Source organism: Ursus arctos, unplaced genomic scaffold, assembly GCF_023065955.2.
Source record: "Ursus arctos isolate Adak ecotype North America unplaced genomic scaffold, UrsArc2.0 scaffold_18, whole genome shotgun sequence".
NCBI classification, from domain to species: Eukaryota; Metazoa; Chordata; class Mammalia; order Carnivora; family Ursidae; genus Ursus; species Ursus arctos.
Genome location: NW_026622852.1, coordinates 24,030,646 through 24,049,240, shown reverse-complemented (window position 1 = coordinate 24,049,240; position 18,595 = coordinate 24,030,646). Strand labels below are relative to the sequence as shown.

The 18,595-nt window shown below is 47.3% G+C and overlaps 1 protein-coding gene across 1 annotated transcript in view; it reads left to right on the top strand.

Moving 5' to 3' along the window:
* The window catches only part of B4GALT1 (beta-1,4-galactosyltransferase 1), a 53,238-nt gene that overhangs the window by 30,851 nt on the left and 3,792 nt on the right, over positions 1-18,595 (top strand). Inside the window, exons 3-4 of the mRNA XM_026506378.4 lie at positions 13,821-14,008; positions 16,464-16,586. Coding sequence (XP_026362163.1) covers positions 13,821-14,008; positions 16,464-16,586 — 311 coding nt within the window. The remainder of the gene's footprint in view (positions 1-13,820; positions 14,009-16,463; positions 16,587-18,595) is intronic.

Sequence of the window (18,595 nt, the reverse complement as noted above, 5' to 3'; positions counted from 1 at the left end):
CACTGAGCATCATGTGCACTGGGCTGGATCTGAGAAGAGAGAGTGTCTCACTGCATGTCTGATTCGTGTGTGTTGAGTTTAGCCATGCTTAGGAAACTAATGTGGAAGACACGTCAGCCTTTATCAGCCTGACCTGGAGAATCAGATTGATCTAGAATGCAGTTTTTAAAAAATAACTTTACTGATTTCCAGTTTGAGAAGCATGATTATTTTTCTAAGAGTGTAACTTTGGTGTTTTAAGTTATCATAAATACCTAAATTCATATTTTTATAACCTACTAGGTGGAATAACACATTTACCCTGTCAGTATACTAAAGTTCGGTGAAATTCATCTGAAGAGAACAGTATGCCCAGTTCTAAAAGGCTCACTGTCCATTTCATTTCAAGAGAAACTCTGGATCTGCTAGAGGCAGTAAAATTCTTGGTAGTTGACAACTTCTGTCAAAGTAGAGGGACTTTGTTTGCCTTCCTGGGACCCGAGGGAAGCTGGAAATAACAGTGTGTCCATCGACCATTTCTGGGCACTACCATGACATAGTGCTGCAGAGAGATTCTAAAGAAGTAAGGTCCCAGTTCTATCTGTCTGGAAGCTTCCTTCCCCACAATGGCAAGTGGGACCCTTCCAGGGAATAATCTGTGAACAGTCCCAAATAGTATGTGATTGGATGGTGGCTGCCAAATGCTTTGGAAGCTCTGAGGAAGGAGAAGGCAGTGAGTGACCTGGAAGAACCAGGATATAAACTACGTTATAAGGGCTGCAGGGACACCTGGGCATCTCAGCTGGAGCCCGTGAACAGGGACTTCAATGCAGAAAGGAGCTTTGCATGTTCCTGGAGATAGAGTTGACATAAGGGTAGGAAAGCAGCCAGGTGCAGGAGCTGAATCTGTCAGATTCAGGCAGAACAGCCCTGTTAAAAGGTAGCAGACGTTCAAGTTGGGGGAGTAGGTGGCAGGCAAACCCCTCAAGGCTTTTTGAGTCCCCCGACCAAATGAGGCACAGACCAAGGCCCTGAGAAAATCTGCAGGCAAGATAGCCAGACAGTTGTGGGTCATCTTAGAAGAATATTTGAGAATGTAAGAGAGAATAGGTAAATGCCCTATAAAATCCAAGCCACTTCAATCCAACAAGTATTTGTTTAAGAAAACCCTTGTCATCAAGGAACATTTGTCTGATGCCAATGAACACATGTTGATCATGGCAAGATTCAGGAGCATTATTAAAGCAATGGCAGTGAGCGCCTAGAAGAGGAAGCCGTCATTGCCAGGAGCCAGTAGGGAATTACTAAAAACAGCCATGCCAGCTGCATCACCTTCCTCTCTTCCGCAGTTATTAGACCAGTGGGTGAGTGATACACTGTAGACACAGTTTTGTCAGATCTTACTACACAAAGCATCTAATGACCTCCCACAGATCTGCCTGAACACAAGATAGACAGCTGTGGGCTAGAGAGCATGTAAATTAGATTAAAATATATACTTGAGTTAAGAGGGTAAAAGAATTAGTGGTGATGCTGAGCTTTTGAATTTCGGTGACGAGGTCAAGGAAGACTGGAGGGAAGGATGCGAAGGTAGAGCTATGTTATATTTTAGGGGAATGGGAGACTCCCCATTCAGTTACAAAGTCAAAACAAATAGGACCAGTGAGATTTAGCCATGATCTTAAATTCCTATGACATAATTTATATAGCTATTTCCCAGGTTTCAAACAACGGATTTCATACTGGCTCTATGCTCCTGAGCCTATCCCAGTCCAAGCTGGCGGAACAACTAAGCAAGCCAGCTTGGACAGTGGCTCCGCTGTGCTGGCTCACGGTGGACACCGCATAAGATGGGGCTTTTTGCAAGGTGCACTTTCCTAAAAGGAGCTCTGAGGCCGCATGCATTTGAAAAATGCTGGATTGAACAACAGGAAGCAGGCTTCATTCCTGCAGAGCCTTTAGCGTGCTAGTGTACGTTACAGCCTCTAAAACTACTCAGCACACGGTGTTTTCTGAGCTTGGCTGACGAGATCTGTTTTCCAAGAACAGTCTCAAGCAGTGACTGTTCTGTGAATTGCACTTTGAGGAAAGCAGGCCTAAAGCAATACCTCCTTCCTGCCCAAACCCATCTCCGCATCCCACCTACCTCTTTACTTCCCTAGGATACTGAGACCGCCCCCCCCCAATCTCTTCCCACTTGCAGTTTAACATCGGAAATATTTTATTTATACATTTCCAAACATATTTACATCTTTTTCCCCTGTAGTCTTGTCAGTATCATTATCTTACCACTCCCCTTCCATACCTTTTTGCTTCTCTGTCTTTTCCTTCTTTTCTAAGGGTTAACTTAGGAAAATCTTTTCCTCCTTGTGTCTCTCTCCCCCACCTAATCTTATTTATTCTGCTCCAACTCTACCCTGATGATTTCTTTGGGAAAGTATGATCTGACTTCCAGATAACCAAATCATGAAGAAACTTGAAGTTTGCTCTACCTTTCCGGTAAAGAATATCATCTGTATGATATCCGTAATGAGCACATAATAAAGTGGTGAGAGGAAACCTAATCCTTGAAAAGAGGCGGAAGAAGAAGCATTTGGAGCATGCCCCACCTACGAATTAGGAATTTCCTCTGTTCTCTTCTGTTGTTATATAAAGAAGAGGAAGAAAGGGAGTTGGTAGCATCTGGCTTTGACCTTCGTGTAAATAGGCATTCAAGCCTCACATCTTCTTCCTGCCTCAGACACCCTGCTGTCATTTTGACTCTTCATCCACTGCCTGCCCCATTTAAGATGAGAGAGAAAGAATGCTTGAAGTAGGAGGGGCCTCTGCGCCATCTATTCCAAGGGTTCTCCAACAGGTTTTTGAGAACAGAACCTCCTGGACCCCATTAAAATGCTGTTCACTCACCCCATCAACAGCAGGTCACAATGGTGCTATTCTACTTGAATTGGAGACGGTGTCCCCATCTCTACCCCACCCTTCCCTTTCAGTCTTTGCTGGGATCTGCCTGGACCCCCCAGGCCAGGTAGTATGAAAATGTCGACTCTTTTGCACCCATAAGGAAACAAGACTCAGAGAGGGGGAAGGGACCAGTAGGAAGTCACGTAAGTAACAGGAGGGCTGCAGCTATAGCCCAGTCTCTGTTACCCAGTGCCCTCTCACTGCATCAGCGCTCACTCTGTCCTCTAGGCCATTTCTTCAAAGTCTTTCTCCCAGCTGGGTAGAAGGAGGGCTGGGAGTAAGCTTCAGGCTGGGACTGCCTGGGTTCCAGCTCTGCCACTTCCCAGCGCGGTGACCATAGGCTTGAATTCTTCAGACCTCTGTTTCCTCATTGGCAGGAGGGAGAGGTTTTGCTGTTTGCACATGGGGCCTGTAAAGCGCCTGGCACAGGGCAAACCCTCAGTAAACATTAACTGTCGTTGCTATGATTTGCGTTCCTTCTCCCCACTCACCCCTCCTTTCTTCCTGCCTGTTTCCTCTGCCCAGTGCTAGAGTGATGAACTCTTTACTGCTTTCCCTGCCTCCTGCTTCACCCCTACTCAATACCAGCCTCAAGACCCTCTTCCATTTGTATGGCCTCGGGGGGTCAGAGGATAGTGGATAGTGACAGAAACCAGAATCTCAGGGGACTTAGGGAGCCTGTCAAGGCCAACAGCTTCTTCCGAGTAGAGTTGTGTCTCAAGCTTCTCACACAGGGGTGAGCTTTCAGGAGCTTTTGTGGCTCCTACCCTTGTCCTCGTTAACCACTCCCTTTTGCTCGAGGCCCTTCCAATTACCATAACAACTTGCATCTCCCTTGAAGTGTGTTGGAGGGGAGTGGGGAGGGCTTTACCAGCTGAGATTGCTGTGCATCTACCGGTCTCGGCACTCCTCCTGCCCTGGCCCCCCAGTGTTCGAGCCTCCCACTAGGGTTGTGGCACGTCCGCCCTCTTGGAGCCAAGGGTGCTGCTCTGGGGCACAGATGTCCCACCTGCGGTCGCACCCTGGGGCCTTGGTGCAGAGGTGGATACCAAGCTGTCCTAGCAGATGGGGAGGGGCACTGTAACACCTCATACTTTAATGAGGAAAGGAAACTGTCAAACCACCTACCATGGAAGAAAGGCAGGTTACCACCTGGTAGTAAAAGCTGTACAAAAGAAATAGGGGAGGTTTGTGAAGTTAACCAGCATAAAAATTACCAAACAGATGAGGAATGCAGGCCCAGCTGGTCGGGTAGGTTTGTCATAACTGTGCAGCCCTTTGTCCCGAGTCAGGGACCAGGACCGGTCTCTCCGATTCTGTGTATCCTCTGGTGCTTCTGATCTCACCCAGCTGCCCCAGATATTTCTAGTTCTGACCATGTTACTCTTTAAGCCCTTCACTATGTCCCCACTGCCTACAGCCAAGGGTCTAAAGGGTCCAAAGCCCCAAGCTTGGCATCTAAGACCTTGTGCAGTGCCCCCATGACCTACCTCTAGCCACTTCCTCCTCAGCCCTGCTTTAGACACACTTGACACCACAGACACACTGGACTCTCCATCTTCACTGAGACACACTCTGTGTTCCCCTCCTTGTGCCTTTGCTGATGCTGCCCCCTCTGCCCTGGGTACCTGTCCTTCCTTCCCCTAGTTCTTTCTTTCTAGCCACCATTTAACCCCCACCTTCACCCCCGCCCCCACCTTAGCTCTGGGAGGCCTTGGAGTAGAGCCAACTTCTCCTTCCCTGCTGTTCCCAGGCCACTCAATGCTTTCTGGTGAGGGGTGAGGGCTGACTCTGTGTGTGCATGCTCTCCCTAGCCTGTGACTTCTAGATCCGAGGCGCCTCAGGTCTGATTCCCTCTGGCTCCCTGACCACATAGCTCTGTGCACCGTCCAATGCTTAGTCAGAGTTTGGAGCTAGAAGCTGCTCCCTCTGACTCCTGCCCATTTACTGAACATCCATCCCTGGACCCCTTGCTCCTGGTTCTCTGGTGAAGTCTGTTGCTCTTGGAAGCAAAGCCTCCTTTCCCAGTCAGGCCAAGTGATGACCCTTGGGAACCAACCTGCACAGCACTTCCCTGGGGCCTCTCTCCAAAGCTTCCTCCTCCTTGCTGACCAGAGCAGGCTGCCTGGGACATTGCCCTCAGGGTGACCTTGCGTTTCAGGAAAAATGCAGAGAACCTACTTTAGCCCTGTGGTTGCTGATGATCATAAGACTTTATGGTCCTTTGGACTGAACCTCTTTCATGGTTTCACTTTGAATTTTGACCCTACCAGCCCCCCAGTAAGGCAGATTGGTACTCTCATTGTTTCTGCTGAGAGAAAGCTCACAAAGGTAAGCAGCTTGTTCGGGGCCCCATGATGGCTGGGTGGCAGACCTGGGATTTGAACAGAGATCACCTGAGACCTAAGGAATGCCTTGCTTGGCCACGTTCAGTCCTGAACACACTCATTCCTCTCACTGGGAAACAGGTCCATATTCACTTGGCAACACCACCTTGAGTCCCAGTGGGTCGTGAGAGGTGAGTAGCAGCTTTGGAGTAACAGCCTCAAAAGGAGGCTTGTCCAGTTGTCATGCTGACAGGTAAATCCTGGTCTGCAAGCCTGGGGTTGCAGCACAGGGGGGCCTGCCTGAGGATTCTTTGAGTTTGGAAATTTTTTCCCTCTTCCTTTTTGTGCTGTTGTGAGGTAGTTCCAGGCCGCTTGTCTGGAACCAAGTATGGCCAGGTTTGGAGACAGCCCTTTGTACCCTCAGTGAGTGAGAGTACTGTCACCACACTTCAGCAACTTATCTCTGTCACTGGGCCAAGTAGCTGGTTCCTACATGAGGCCAAGATGAATTAAAGTGAATCAGACTCATGGGTCCATCCCATTGTGGAGAAGGACAACTGCCTGGGCCTCTGGCGCTACAGTTTGGTTTGGTTTCTGTGTTGATCTTGTCTGTTCACCATCCTCCCCATCCCTGCCTTCCATTATCTCCTGAAGCTGTCAGCACCCAGACTGATGTGTGCAGGAATGGGGCTCGGGAGTGGTAGGGCCAGTCCCATCCTGCAGCACCCCCTTTCTTAAGCACTGGGACCTTCTGGATCTTGGGGCCCAGGAGCGTTGTGGGAAGACTGGGAGTGTCTGTGTCGCACCAGAGCTTGTGTGCTGTGCCAGTGACTGGCCGTTTCCTTTGCCCTGTGTTTTCCCCTCTCCCCGTCTGTGGCTTGGTCCATTCTCCTGGGGAATGTGGCAGAGCACTTACAGGCACAGACTCGTGAATTGCCTCCCTGGACATTGTTCTGGGAAATGTCATTTTCCCTGCACACCTGTGATGTCATGATGGGGCGCGACAGCTTCTTAAGAATTTGCCTTTGCCCTGGAACAAGAGGGGTGAGAATGCCCCCCCTTTTCTTCACAACCTTGACATTGCCTCTCTTCCTTACCTCTCTCCCTTGCATCCATCCTTGTCTCTTTTTTCTTTTTTTTTTTCCTTCTAGTGGGGGCCTTTTGCTTTTACTTGTTAATCCTGTTTGTAGCAAAGCAAGCTGAAGGAGGAGCTCCTCTCTGTGATCTGCTTCTTGCTCTCCACCTACCTCCTCTTCTGTGCCCTCCACCTCCTAGAGAGAGAGAGAGAGAGAGGAGTGCCGGCCCAACTCCTGCTGTGACTGCCGCCGCCGCCGCCACTGCTGCTGCCCTGGTAATGTCCACATGCCCCAAATCAAACCTGAGCCCAGGCCCTGGGGTCTCTGGCAAGGTCATAGTCTCTGTGGGCTTGCTCGGAAATGCTGGGGTCGCTGGAAGCCAGCCTGTTGTGCAGAGGTCTGAGATACTTTGCCTTAAAATTAAGCCACAATTGAGCTCATGCTGTTTGTGTATATCCTTTTGTGTCCTGCATTTTTCTTCAATTCTGTGTCATCAGCATCTTCCCATGCTCTCTCATAGCCTTCATAATCCCCTGTCCGCGCTGTCCTAGTAGTTGAGCACACGGCTCGACGGCGAGGAACCTAGCTGTTCCTCTCCTACAGAGCATTTAGATAATTCCCACTTTCTCACTGGTGTCGGTAGTACCGTAATGTGCATCTCTGAGTCGGAAGCTTATTCGGTGCTTGCTTCCACATTTAGAATCGTTTCCCCAGGCTAGATTTTCCGACACGGAATTAAGCACGTTTGTAGTCCTTCATATAAATGGTCAAGTTGCTTTCTGAAAGAGAAGCCCTTTATTTTTTAAAATGTTTTCCTGCAGAAAGTGAGATCTCAGGACCTCAGGTCCAGGGAAAGAGGAGAACATCCTACTATGGCTCCTATGGAGCTGGAGTTTAAAAACTCTGTTGTCTGTACTCACCTCACCCAGAATCCCTGCCGGGCTGTTCTACTCGCTCAATTCTCTCTGAAGGCAACTTAGGGCTTCTGACCTGTGTTCTAGTCCAGCAGGGGCCAAGGATGTGCTTACTCTTGCCCGTTACTTTGGCAAACAGAGAGCCACCCCCCACCACCACCAGCACCACCTCAGCTCCCTGACCCTGAAGGGCCCCGTTTCCTTTACTCCCTGGGTGAAGAGCTGAAGTCTCAGATCCAGGTTTTGTTGAGAGCCCTTTCTAGGCTCGAGGCTACCATATTATTATGGTTAAGAGCTGAGGCCCAATTGCTGTGAAATCATGGGTGAGTGGATATTAGCCTTCCACAAACTCAGCGTTTGTTTAATCCCAGCGATTCTCCAGGGATCACCTCCCAGCCAGCCTGTCTACTACCCCGGGGTCCACACAAAGGCCTGCGGGTCAGTCCCGCCACAGGACCGCCCAGCCAGAGCTTTCTCTGCTTTCCTGCCACCCACTCGGCCTAGGCCTTTTCGCTTGGTGTCTGGTTGCGCACAGAAAAGCATGCAAGGGGAGTTTCAACATTTCCACTGACTGTAGATCTGCCTCCAGATCTGTGTGTTTGAGTGCCTGTGGGTTACTGTGGGTGTTGAGAAGGGGTGCGTGTGTCTGTGCGTGTGTGTGTGGCTCTGTGTTGGGCCAGGGCATGTGTACGGGAGCAAAATTGTCTCTCCCATCACAGAAATTCTGATTCATTGAGTCTTGGCTTTGGCTTGCTGTTTCCAGCCTCATTGTTGCTGTGTCTTTTGGTGGAGAAGGGGCCGGGTATGGTCAGTCCCCAAGTTGTCACGGTTGGGGGAAGTGTCTACTGGTATATACACATGGGCCTAACACCCAGGGAAGGCAGGGTGGTTTAACCAATCCTTTAGAGACTATTAGAATTTGGTCAAGGGAGACCATGGCCGCCTGCAGTTGGTCGTGTGTCTTAATAAGGCTGTAATAAAGAGAAGGCCACTCTTGCCTTAACCACAGTGGGATTTGCCTGGGGATTAGACCAGACTCTGGTACGTATTCTAAAAGGCCCACGAAGGCTGCCTGTGGATACAGTGCATGTGCCCAGGGAGCAGGTGCGGCATGAAATGGGAACGTGGAGGCTTTGCGTTAGCCCTTGGAGGAAGGCGTTCTCTACTGCCTGCCATTACTGCCTACCCTCCATCTTGCGTGTGAATCATGCAACAGCTTCCAAATGGATCTCCCTGCCTTCAGTTGTGGGGTAGGGCATGTAAACATAATCTTTGTTTAAAATCTTCAAGGGCTCCCCATGGCCTAAATAAAGGACAAAGCCTGAGTACTTTAGTAGAGTTCCCAGCCTCCCTCTCCTCGGCAGGATTCGGTCCATATTCACTCTCATGTCTTATTCTGGCTTCCCCATTCTGTATTTCTTGTAGCTTCTTGAATGGTTCTTTTTTTCCTCACAGCCTTTACAAATGCTGCTTTCTCTTCTAGGAACACTCTTCTCATGTCTGTCCAATCCCCTAGGATTTGATCAGTGTCTTCATCTCCACTTTACCCCATTACAATTGCCTGTTTAACTCAGAGCTACTCAAAAGCAGGGCCTGTGTCTTTTCCTTTTCTGTATCCCTACAGCTAAGCATGAAGCAGATACCCAATAAAAGACAAGAATGAATATAGAGGGAGAAATATGATCATTGGTCCTCTTCTGTCTGTGGAGCTGGCTTTTCTCTTTTTTCTTAACTTTTTTTCTTTCTGATAATCACTTTATTGAGATATAATTATATACCATACGATTCACCTATTTAAAAGTACATAATCCAGTGGCTTTTGGTATATTCAGGAGTTGTGCATCCATCACCGTAATCAATTGTAGAACATTTGCATTGCACCAAAAATAAACCCCATATTTCTTAGCTACTACATCCCTTCATTCCCCCCGGCCCTAGGCAACCACTAATCTACTTTCTGTCTCTCTGGATTTGCCTATTCTGGGCATTTCATAGAAATGAAATCTTGCAATCTGTGGTCCTTTGTGACTGGCTTCTTTAACTTAACGTGGTGTTTCCAAGGTTCATCCATGTGATAGCATGTCTCAGTATTCATTCTTTTTTATTGCTGAATTACATTGGGTTGTAGGGATATACCACATTTTATTTATCCATTCATTAGTTGACGGACGTTTGGGTTATTTTCTACTTTCTATCTACTTTGAATAATGCTGTTATGAATGTTGTGGACAAGTTTTTGTGTGGATGTAGGTTTTCATTTCTCTTGAGTATATACCTAGAAGTGGAATCGCTGGATCATGTCGTAACTCTTTGTTTATCCATCTGAGGAACTGCCAGACTGTTTTCTAAGATGGCTGCACCATGTCACATTCCCACCAGCATGGTATGAGGGTTCCTTTTTCAATGGACATACCACTTACTCTCTCCTTAGTATAAATGAGGGCTCTAGAGAAAGGTTTTAACAGTCTTAGAGAGAGCGAGTTCCTTCTGATGCTTCTTTTTTTTTTTTTTTTTTTTTTTTTAAAGATTTTATTTATTTATTCGACAGAGATAGAGACAGCCAGTGAGAGAGGGAACAGAAGCAGGGGGAGTGGGAGAGGAAGAAGCAGGCTCATAGCGGAGGAGCCTGATGTGGGGCTCGATCCCACAACGCCGGGATCACGCCCTGAGCCGAAGGCAGATGCTTAACCGCTGTGCCACCCAGGAGCCCCCCTTCTGATGCTTCTTAGGACATTTGTCCCTGCCATCCAGATCTGCCAGGAGGGCCCTGGGTTTGTTGCGTGAGGTGTCTTCTTCCTCTTTTCCTTTCCCCGAGGAGCTTGTTTTCTCCCAACTGGCATTGTTGGCTTTGCTTGACTGACAGTTACACCCATTTTTAGGTACAGGCCCAGTCTTAAAAGGTTTACAGGTTTTTCTGTGAACTTTGATCGGTGAGACAGCTTCTCTGGTCAGCTGTGGGAATGTCATACCATTTTTGTCCTTTTTCTTTCTTCCTATCCTCTCCTTCTGTTAAGAGGAGCTAGTTGTCCTTGAAGGAGTGGATATGTATAACTCTTATCTACCAATGTAGGATGAAACCTGCACTAAAAAGCTCAGCCTCTTAGAGGGACCCCAGCTCTCAGAGCCCCAGTTCCTCTTCATGTGTGACTTCCCAAGCATATCAAACCTCTACAGGTCTCGGACTTTCTCCTGCTGCTATAGAGATTCTCATTTTGTAAGCCACAGGCTGACTCGCTCGAGCCCTAATCCTTTTTAGAAACCCCACTCCCCGCCCCACCCAATCAGAGAAACAGGATTTGGGAAGGTTCTTGGAACTGATTGGGAAGGACACACACAAACACTAGAGAAAGGAAAGTTTCCACGTTGGATTTCCGGGAGACAATTTGAGAGGTCTGTTCAAGAAGGATGGGAAGACCTACTCCTTAAATAATGATAGTAGCTGACATTTGTTGCCAGGCAGTGTGCAAAGGCCTTTTCATGCATTGTCTTATCTAATAAAACTCACCTGTTGTCATCCAAATAACCAGATGAGGGAATGGAGACCGAGAGGTGTGATTTACCCAAAGTCACACAGCTAGGTAGCCAAGAAGCTGGCATTCCTGGGATAAAAATGCATGTGTCAAAAAAAAAAAAAATGCATGTGACCATTACAGCTATGTATTTGGCTTGGCTGGACAGTAGTGGTGCCTGATAAATATTTACCTGAGGGAAGAAAGTAGCAGATACACTGGATCCATGTGCCCATTGAGAAGAGGCAGGAATGAAGGCTGGGTGTCTTCCCACCCCCTGGAGAGGAATGAACACCTCCTATTGTGATGGGGGTTGGCAGGCTTTGCCAGGGCCTGTCTTTCTCATCAAGAAAGTTACCCAAGGTGTTACACCATTTCACCCAAAGAAGCCTAGAGTTGACTTTTCTATAATCCCAGGGGAGGAAGGGGAAGACACGTACTCTCCTTATCTACCATTCTGCTGCTCTGATGTTCCTAAGGGCCCTGGTATGAAATCACACCTTGAAGAATGTTTCCCCGCCTTTTCCATCTCCTAGAATCACAGAGGTGAGGCTGGGAGGAGAGGAGTGATATATAGTTCAGGCTATTTTAGAAAGCCGCCTGACTAATTTTAACTGTGGACCAGACGCTGAAGTGCCTTACGGAGTTGAAGGAGCTGTTATGCCACAAGTAGGGGAAAGGGTAGGATAGATCCGCTCCTTGGACTTCGACTCTAGGCTGCCATTGTTCTTGGGGCGTGGTGCCAGAAGTGCCCATTCATGGTTCCAAATTACAGTTCCTGGGAGAGGAAAATGCTTAGTATAGTCTCAGTCAGACATCTGCTTAGTTCAGACAGTCATGGCTAGCAGGCCAGGCCCTGTGGTTTGGGCATGGCCTTCAAGAGCTCCCTGCCCCTGTTATTAAAGAATGTACCAAGAGAAGGGAGTATTGGGTGGCCACCCTCCAGAGTCTACTACATGGGTGTGAAAAGGCTTTGTTGGCACACCCTTTCACTTGTTGGAAGAGCGGTCAGTGGGGCTGCATTGTGTTTGAAAATATTCAGAGAAAGCTAACTCGTAGGGTCTTCATGGGGCTAGAGCAGCAAAAAGGAAAGTGTCAGGTGCAGACCTCTCTGCATTGCCAGAAGGTAGAAGGGTCTGGGAAGAATGAAGTAAATCTGAGTTGAAATGAGGGTTGTTACAAGATTGTTGAGATGTTTAAGAGCATGTAAAACACTTACCCTGTACCTTGCATGTCATACCTCCCAATGAACTTTAGCACTGTGTTGTAATAATAGTAATTACAACAACTTTATAGTTTTCATATCTGGTTTCTAAACTTTTAACTTCTTTTCACCTCAAGACTTACAGAGAATTAGCTGAAGGCAGGGTTCTGAATGACTCTGAACTGGGTACAACTGAAGAACGCAGTGTGCGCCGTTGGGCTCAGCCTTCTCTTCTCACCGTGTGATTAGAAAGCTTTGTCATGGGCTGAAGAAAGGAGCTCTTGTGTAAAATATTTCCTTAATTCATTCATTATTCTCTTGGCTGCTCTTTCTGACTTCCTGATACTTGTGTTTCTTGAGTGGTTCTTTTCTCTGAGTCACCCCGCTGAGGGTGGGCAGCTGTGCACCATCCATATGCTCTGTACTCACACAGGCAGCCCAGTAGAGCACCAGTTTCCAGATCCTTTCTTGGGGGCCTGGAGAGAGGACCTCGGGGATCCCACCTTTGAAATTGTGTAGCCGCTGCAGGCCCTTGTGAGATATACTTCCCCTCAAAGTAGAGGGCCTTATCTTGTTGATCCCAAGAGCTATTGGGAGAGAGCACTAAATGAGGTGTCCGAGTGTTGGATCCAGCACCAGCTGTGTCACTTTTGTACGTTAGTTTCTTCGTGGCGTTGTTGGGAGGATCCTGGCCTGGATGAGAATACACGTATGGAAGGGCTTGTGGACTGCTAAGTGTCAGGGTGGCAGTGTCAATGCTGTTACTGTCCTTACTAACCTGGGGCTGTGGTTAAGAGCAGAGACCCTTGGTGGTGATCCTGAGGGAGCCCTTTGGTTGAAACTTCCCAGAATTGTCATCTGCCATTGTTTGTTGAAAACCATCCCTTGGTCTCCTCATCCATCTATCCATCCGTCCATCCGTCCGTCTATCCAGCCAGCCAGCCAGCCAGCCAGCCAGCCAGCCAGCTAGCAGTTATTTATTGAGCTCTTACTATATGCCAGGCAGTGTTCTAGGCACTGGGTGAATAAAAAGTTAAAAATTCCAGCTTTCATTTCATTTGTATTCTAGTGGGGGGACTGAAAATAAATAAGTAAATAAAATATGAAGTACCTTTGCACCAACAGACTCGGTGCTTCAGGACCCGTGGTTGGCATCCTGAAGCAGGTGTCCTCTTCTCTCTCGTACACCCTGTTTCTTTCATAGTGTGTATCACACAGCTTCCCACCCTACATTGTGAACACAGTGAGAGCAGAGATTGACTTGGGTTCACCATATTTCTCTGGTACCTAGTATTATGACAGACACCTGTGAAGGCACACAATATGGTGATCAAACCATAGTCAACCATACAAAGAGGGAAGAAGTGAAAAGTCCCATAGGCACCAGTTTCCTGGCAATCTTTATGGGAATTAGTCTATATAAAGTATATTAAATATATGACACATATGTTTAAATGCTTTTTCACCTAGCAATACTGTCTTGAAAATCATTTCCTTTTAGAGCTTCCTTATTTTTTTTAACAACTGTATTCCATTATATGGATGTTACATAATTTATTTAAGTAGTTCCTTAGCAATGCTTATGGCATTGTTTGCAATCTTTTGCTGTGATGAAAATCCCATGGTGAGCAAGTTGTTCATTTTTGCATATTTGTAAGTCTACATGACAGTTCAGGTCCCAGATAAGGGGTTGCTGACACAGGGCATACCATTCGTATTGATTTGTAAAGAGAGAGCAGAAAAATGAGTGGACTGCGGATCACATGTAGTCAACAGGTCACCAGTCCATGTGAGTGTTCTGTTCAGTGGCCTCACGGTATCTGATAGCACTTCTTCTGTTTCTGCCCCAGGCTGGAGAAACCATGTTCAATCGTGCTAAGCTCCTCAACATTGGCTTTCAAGAGGCCTTGAAGGACTATGACTACAACTGCTTTGTGTTTAGCGATGTGGACCTCATTCCAATGAACGACCATAACGCCTACAGGTGTTTTTCACAGCCACGGCACATTTCGGTGGCCATGGATAAGTTTGGATTTAGGTAAGAGATATCCATCAGAAGCTAAGGAAAACATGTTTTGCTCCTACACGACGACTAGGAAATGCAGCTCCGCCAGCCAAGGAGTAAGGTTCTGGAGGAGAATCCTTCCCCTGAGAGCAGGGTGCATTTTAAGCCCAAAGTCAGTTACAGTTTGAGGAGGAAAGTGAAATCCAGAAACACTCATACCCCTGCACATCCAGGCCAGAAGAGTGTTTATGTTTGGGATGGCTCTAGCCTTTAGGCTCCAAACAAATGCTGTATTTCCTTTCTTTCTTCTAGCCCCTTCCCCACCCAGTTTGGGACGCAAATTGGAATTATTTCCCCCCAGTAAATTCTTGGGTTGGGTACCTTAGCAGATGTATCTTGGTACTTAATTAAGAAAGAACATGATACTGTTTCCCATCAAAGCACAGCCTTCTGTTTAGACAGTGGGACCCAGACTTTTCCATCAAAATGCCCCTAGTGAGGAGGCCAACTGACGCCTGTCCCCAAGGGCAGCGGTATAATCCAAAGCATATTGTAATAGGTGGAAAACAGCCTGGTAGCCTTTTTGTTCATCTTAAAAAAATAAATCTGCATTTTGTTCCATAATTATCCATGTTTATATTTACATAAAATTGTTTGAAATTACCTATCGGTTGAGTAAACCGACGTTTCCCTCCCTGCTCTAAGTCAGCTTAAGTGCCAGGAAGCTTGTGCTAGGCCTCCCTGGCTTAGGCTGACTACCCCAGTGTGGCAGGCCTGTGCCGCCCAGCAGTCCCTCGGTTTAAATACAAATGCTGTCTTTCGGACTCATTTTATTCCCATAATTTCTTTCTATCCTCCCTTGCTGGGGGAATGAGGGCTGGGAGATGAAAACAGGAACGCTAAGGGACACCTCGCTGGCTCAGTTGGTAGAACATGCACCTCTCGATGTTGGGGCCGTGAGTTCAAGCCCTACGTTGGCCGTAGAGCCTACTTAATTAAAAAGAAAAGAAAAGAAAATAGGGATACTGTGAAGTCCTTCCCCCAGACCAGACCCTAAACTTGCTATCTTAAAGAGGGGAGAATTTGACTGTAAATGTCACCCTGCACCATCCTGTCTTCCCTCCCTCCCTTCCTGTTTGTGTATCTTCTTCTCTTTGAGATACACAGGCTCAAACCCTGCCCCTATTCATTCCCCTCTTGAAGCATGGTGGTGGCGACCTCATTCTTTGCCACAGCACCGTGCCTGTTTCACCCAGAACCAGTCAGGCTTGGGGGACAGGTGAGTGGTCAGAGAAAACAGCACAGACGGCGAAACCGAATCTCATCATCTCTGGCATGTACTTTCCTGTGAGGTCACCAAGAGTCCTTTTTGTAAAAACACTGATTGTGAGAAACCTTATTGGCCTGGCCACCTGGTTCAAACCCTCCCTTGTAATCAGGCACAGACTGTAGTGTGAGGTATGCCCAAAGGTGGGTAACTGGGCACCGAAGTGATGACACCTAATTACATATAGATTACCTTTGACTCATTAAAGCAGGCCCTCAGGGATCCTCCTGGATACTCACAGTCAGATGTCCTGAACGTATTTGAAAATAATAATTGCACCTTTTTTTTTTTAATATATGTTCTGTATGGTTTGGCTAACTTCCCCCTCGAAGTCTGAGTTAGAGTTTTCCTTAATCTATGTGGTGGATTTTAGTCTCTTTGGATTCCAGTAAGAGCCCTAGTGTGGTTTGGTGCTATATACAAGGTCATTGCAAAGCCACAGGCTTTAAAGGACCCATGGGAGAGCCTTTGCATGGCTTCTGGACAGGACCCGAGTCTTAACATTTCATCACCGTTGAAACAGTAAAATACCAGAAGGGTGGAAAGATGAGAGTCCAGATGCCCTACTGCTTGAAAACCTGTCAAAATAGATTCACCCTTATACATCTTGCTAAGTCAGGATGTGGTGGAAATTTCCTAGAAAATGTTATTTTAGCAGATTTTCAGAAGTACGATTTTGACTGTTGGGGTCAGTGTTGAAACCAGTATGCCTGTGAAGAATGAAAGTTAGACTAGCAGATGGACTGAGGGTGGGAGTGGAGGGCATGACCAGGTGGGCACAGGAGGCTTTACCATAATCTCAGTTTCCAGGACCTCCTGGATAAAGATTTCCCATGCAGGAGCAGGACACATGGAAAAGCATTCCTGAACAGGGCACAAGAAGTGGGCTTATGCTCTTGTCATTGACTAATTTTCCAGGTAACCACAGAAGCAACACAGTATTCTTAGAGCAAGATTCTTCTTTTTGATATCTGTGTCTTTTCTAAGATCATCTGAGTCTGATATAAAAACAGAAAAAAGATAACCCTCATAAATCCCCAATTAAAAAGTCCCAGAGAATAAAGATAACATTAGAAATGTTGATGCTTTGAGCATGCTTTATTTTGAAAAGTCAGAACTTACCTAACCACTGGTCTTCTTTGTGTGTGTGTTTCTCCCCAGCCTACCTTATGTTCAGTATTTTGGAGGTGTCTCTGCTCTAAGTAAACAACAGTTTCTCACCATCAATGGATTTCCTAATAACTACTGGGGCTGGGGAGGTGAAGATGATGACATTTTTAACAGGTAATGGTCACAACTTAGATCTCTTTCTTCTCTGTCTCCCTTCACTTCCCATTTTTCAGTCAGCACCTGGTTATTCTGCAAGGATTGCTCCTCGGATGGGATACAGTCCCCACTTCGCCCACATTCTTTTTTTTTTTTTTTTTTTTTTTAAGATTTTATTTATTTGTCAGAGAGAGAGAGCACAAGCAGGGGGAGCGGCAGGCAGAGGAAGCAGGCTCCCCGCTGAACAAGGAGCCCGATGTGGGACTCCATCCCAGGACCCTGAGATCATGACCTGAGCCAAAGGCAGACACTTAACCGACTGAGCCCCCCAGGTGTCCCTTGGCCCACATTCTTAAGTGTGCCCACAGTAGGTGCCACAGGTGCTGAAGAAGGTCTTTAGGAAGATTAGCTTCTGTAATTTTTGCATTAGCCTTGGAACATGCAAAATGAGAACCAAGTGAAGGGTTGACTTTACTTTGATTTATACCACATGCTATTTTGTCCTGAAGTAAACATGTGTCCCTTGTAAAAATTCGGCATTTCATTGTGGTCCCGTTTGATTACGAAACAAGTTTCTTTGGGCGGGATTCTAAGTTCCTTTACAGAATCTCTGTGTTATTTGTTTATTTTGGAACATTTTTAAAATACACAAAAGAGGACCGGGTAGCATAATGAACTTCTGTGGACCCACCCGGCCCCAACAACCATCTCTCCACTGCCGGCCCCACCCCATCCACACCCCAGGGGCTTCTTATAAACTGGTAAGCCTTGATCATGGGGGCTGTCATTGCAGATGGTTAAAAAAAAAAAAAAATTCCAATGGCATTTGAAGCCACATTTTGCCCAGTTGTCCCTGGCCGTGGAGACTTTAACCCTGCCAGCCACAGTTAAGAAGGACCTTCTCTGGGCGCCTGGATGGCTCAGTCATTAAGCGTCTGCCTTCGGCTCAGGGCGTGATCCCAGGATCCTGGGATCGAGCCCCGTGTCAGGTTCCCTGCTCTGCTATGAGCCTGCTTCTTCCTCTCCCACTCCCCCTGCCTGTGTTCCCTTTCTCGCTGGCTGTCTCTATCTCTGTCAAATAAATAAATAAAATCTTTAAAAAAAGAAGAAGAAGTACCTTCTCCCCTGGGAGCTGGTCTGAGCTTGTCGATGAGCTTGGAATCAGAATATACCCTAGCACCCCCCTGAACTGGAGTACGCTAATTTGGTCAGTTCACAGAAGGTGCGCAGAGCAACACCCCAGTCAGTCGTGTGTAGCTTAGTGTGAGAACCTGCCGTAGACCCGGGTCTTCACTATCGGCCTGGGAGAAAACCTGAGTTGGAGAGAGTGCAGACTGATTACCAAGCACCTTCGGCATACAGGGCACTGTGTCACGCAGGCCCAGTGGGGAGGCCGCCGAAGCCCCGGGCAGGGGCTCCAGACAGACACAAACTTGCTTCCACAGCACCACCTGTGGAACATGGGGCCCATAGGATGGTGTTCAGGGCTGATGTGACACCACAGACCTGAGCGGTGAAGAAGGTTAGTGGGGAAGGAGCCCTGAGGGTGGAGGGACTAGAAGGCTGAGTGATTCGTGGAGCAGCTTTCTTGAAAGATAAAGGATCTAACTCTCAAGCACCTACTCGCCGTGTGCCAAGCACGAGATCCGCAGTGGGGGAGACGAGGCCAGAAGAAAGCTTTTTAAGTCATCCAGGACCAGCCAGCCCTGCCTCTTAACTGACCTGTGCTCCTGCTGTCAAGGCTTTGGTTTTGGTCCTCATTCCTTTCCCCCAGACCTACACAGAATCTTCCATCCTGTTCTGGCTGCCTCTCTTCTTGTTCTCTGCTCTCCATTCTTAAAGTGCTTATCAGAGAGACTTCCCTTTGGCCAAAAACCTTTGAGGAACTGTATAGTATATCCCTTTCAGACACCACCACTGATTACTGGGATGCTAAAGGCTCTGAAGAAGCCTTCGTGATGTAGCCTTCACTTTTCTTTCCAGCCTCATCTCTGGCCACTTCCTACTGCAACTCTTTCCACCAGTCC